At 44.1% G+C, this 2219-nt stretch overlaps 1 protein-coding gene across 1 annotated transcript; it reads right to left on the bottom strand.

Moving 5' to 3' along the window:
- Positions 1 to 606: 606 nt before the first annotated feature.
- On the bottom strand, positions 607 to 2050 carry SARC_02671 (hypothetical protein; the record flags this gene model as incomplete). Its single annotated transcript, XM_014303543.1, has 2 exons — positions 607 to 841; positions 1849 to 2050. Coding segments are annotated over 2 exons (437 nt in total), but the record flags the coding sequence as incomplete, so codon positions are not given.
- Between the last annotated feature and the right edge of the window lie 169 nt (positions 2051 to 2219).

The following is a 2219-nucleotide window of genomic DNA, read 5'->3' as shown; positions in this document are numbered from 1 at the left end:
TAAATAAGCAAATAAAGATAAATATATATATCGCACACAAATACACAAGTACACAACCATCGCACATAGCAATGCTCACCCACCTGGGTTACTGGGGTGCTTTCGAAGTGCATGCGGATTGTCTTGTACACTCGTAGCATGCCGGAAAAGGGCCTCCAAGTGGCATGTGCCGTGTACAGATCGCTGTGATCATCCAACAGCCGAACAAAGGCCGAGCAGGACAGCTTTGACAATCGCGCGAGAGTCTCCTATTGAATCGAGTTATATATATATATATAAATATTAGTATAAAAGAAGAAGGAGTGTTGGATATGAAAATGACCAAATCTGTGGGTTAATCTAAACAAGGTGGACATGTGTCATGTTCTGTGTCCTGATCGCTGTGGCTGTCTAACATTCGGGTCGATGCCAAACGGAATAGCTTTGACAATCACGTGAGTATCTGGTGTTGTGGTGGATCCGAAACTGTGCGAGAAGACATACATTTTATGGAAGACCCAAGTTTTGACCGAGATGATTGTTCGAGTGGGCAGCTGAGTGATGACGCGATGTCTCATTACAACACCAACTCGAATGCAAGCTTTCTACATGCATTTCTACATAAATTCAATACAACACAGGCAGTTCGGTAGTTACCTCTTTATCAAACTTATTGCGCGAAGGCACGCCGTCCGTGGGATCTTGCAGCCAGTGCGCCTTTAAATCGCCAACTTCATTGTTCGAATTGATATACGCCAATCCCAACTCACAGTGGGCCGTGTCTTGTTTGCCGTCAGCCGCACGGTATCCCTGAACCAAACCATCGAACTGAGCCTGGACCAGCCCGACTGCTTTCCAGTATCTAGATTAAAAAAAAAGCCGAATATCACTATAAACGGGGTTCTACAATGTGAGGTGAATTCCCAAATTTGTAGTAAAATACTACAGCTTGCAAGGTGGGATTATGCACTGAATGTAGATAGCCTGCTACAACCGAGCACCCTCTATTACGACGACGATCAGGGTTCAATGGGATATACAAACGACACATATGCGGGTTAGAATACTCACCCCTTCTAATACAACGACGATCAGGGTTCAATAGGATATACAAACGACACATATGCGGGTGAGAATACTCACCCCCTCTATTACAACGACGATCAGGGTTCAATGGGATATACAAACGACACATATGCGGGTTAGAATACCCCCCCCCTCTATTACAACGACGATCAGTGTTCAACGGGATATACAAACGACACATATGCGGTTTAGAATACTCACCCCCTTTATTACAACGACGATCAGGGTTCAATGGGATATACAAACGACACATATGCGGGTTAGAATACTCACCCCCTCTGGACGTTGCTGTACCGGCTACTACAAATGCACCTCATTCACGACTGAAAACTACATATCGAGCAACCGTTATTATAATGATATACTAATAAAGACTCAACCAGAAATAACACCAACTTCCCCTGGCATAGAGGGCGCCGTGGTAAAGCGGTGAAAAAGTGCCCAGTACCGAACTTTGAAGATATTCTCCATCCGGCATCGCAACCAGAGTAATTTCATGCAAGAACTGTGATACATGGAGTGTTAACTAGCCTTTTGCATACATCCTCACACACTACATAATCGTATCCGCACGGCATTTACACACGCAACGAGGTATGATACTATCTGAATATACCATCACACACTACATAAACGTATCCGCAAGGCATTTACACACGCAACGAGGTATGATACTATCTGAATATACCATCACACACTACATAAACGTATCCGTTCGGCTTTTACACACACGGAAAAAGGTATGATAGCCATCGACGATACGGTTTATCGCGTTCCACACACCGATCGTTGGGGTTCTTTTGCACCTGAGATCGCGTCCACAGCAGCTGGTCTCGGAGGAACTGGGAGATGTGGCGTGGTAGCTTGCCCATGTTCTTGACGGTGTTGTTGATGTTCTGTTGGATGCGCAAGTGCGATAAAGAGCCCTCTATATACCCCACCGCATAGGCGCGGTCGCTATCCGAAAGGGTTGACTTGGCATCGCCTGTGGAAGGATTAAGGTTTGAGATGTGTATCTGCGCTTGAAAAAACCCCAGGTCGTATACCTTACTGACAAATTCATCTTTATATAAACATAAAAATAAATAAATAAATAAATAAATAAGTAAATAAATAGTATATACACACACACACACACACACACACACATATAT

This window comes from Sphaeroforma arctica, assembly GCF_001186125.1.
Source record: "Sphaeroforma arctica JP610 unplaced genomic scaffold supercont1.123, whole genome shotgun sequence".
Classification (NCBI taxonomy): domain Eukaryota; class Ichthyosporea; order Ichthyophonida; genus Sphaeroforma; species Sphaeroforma arctica.
The sequence above is the reverse complement of the archived record's forward strand: the minus strand, read 5'-3'. Positions and strand labels throughout refer to the sequence as shown.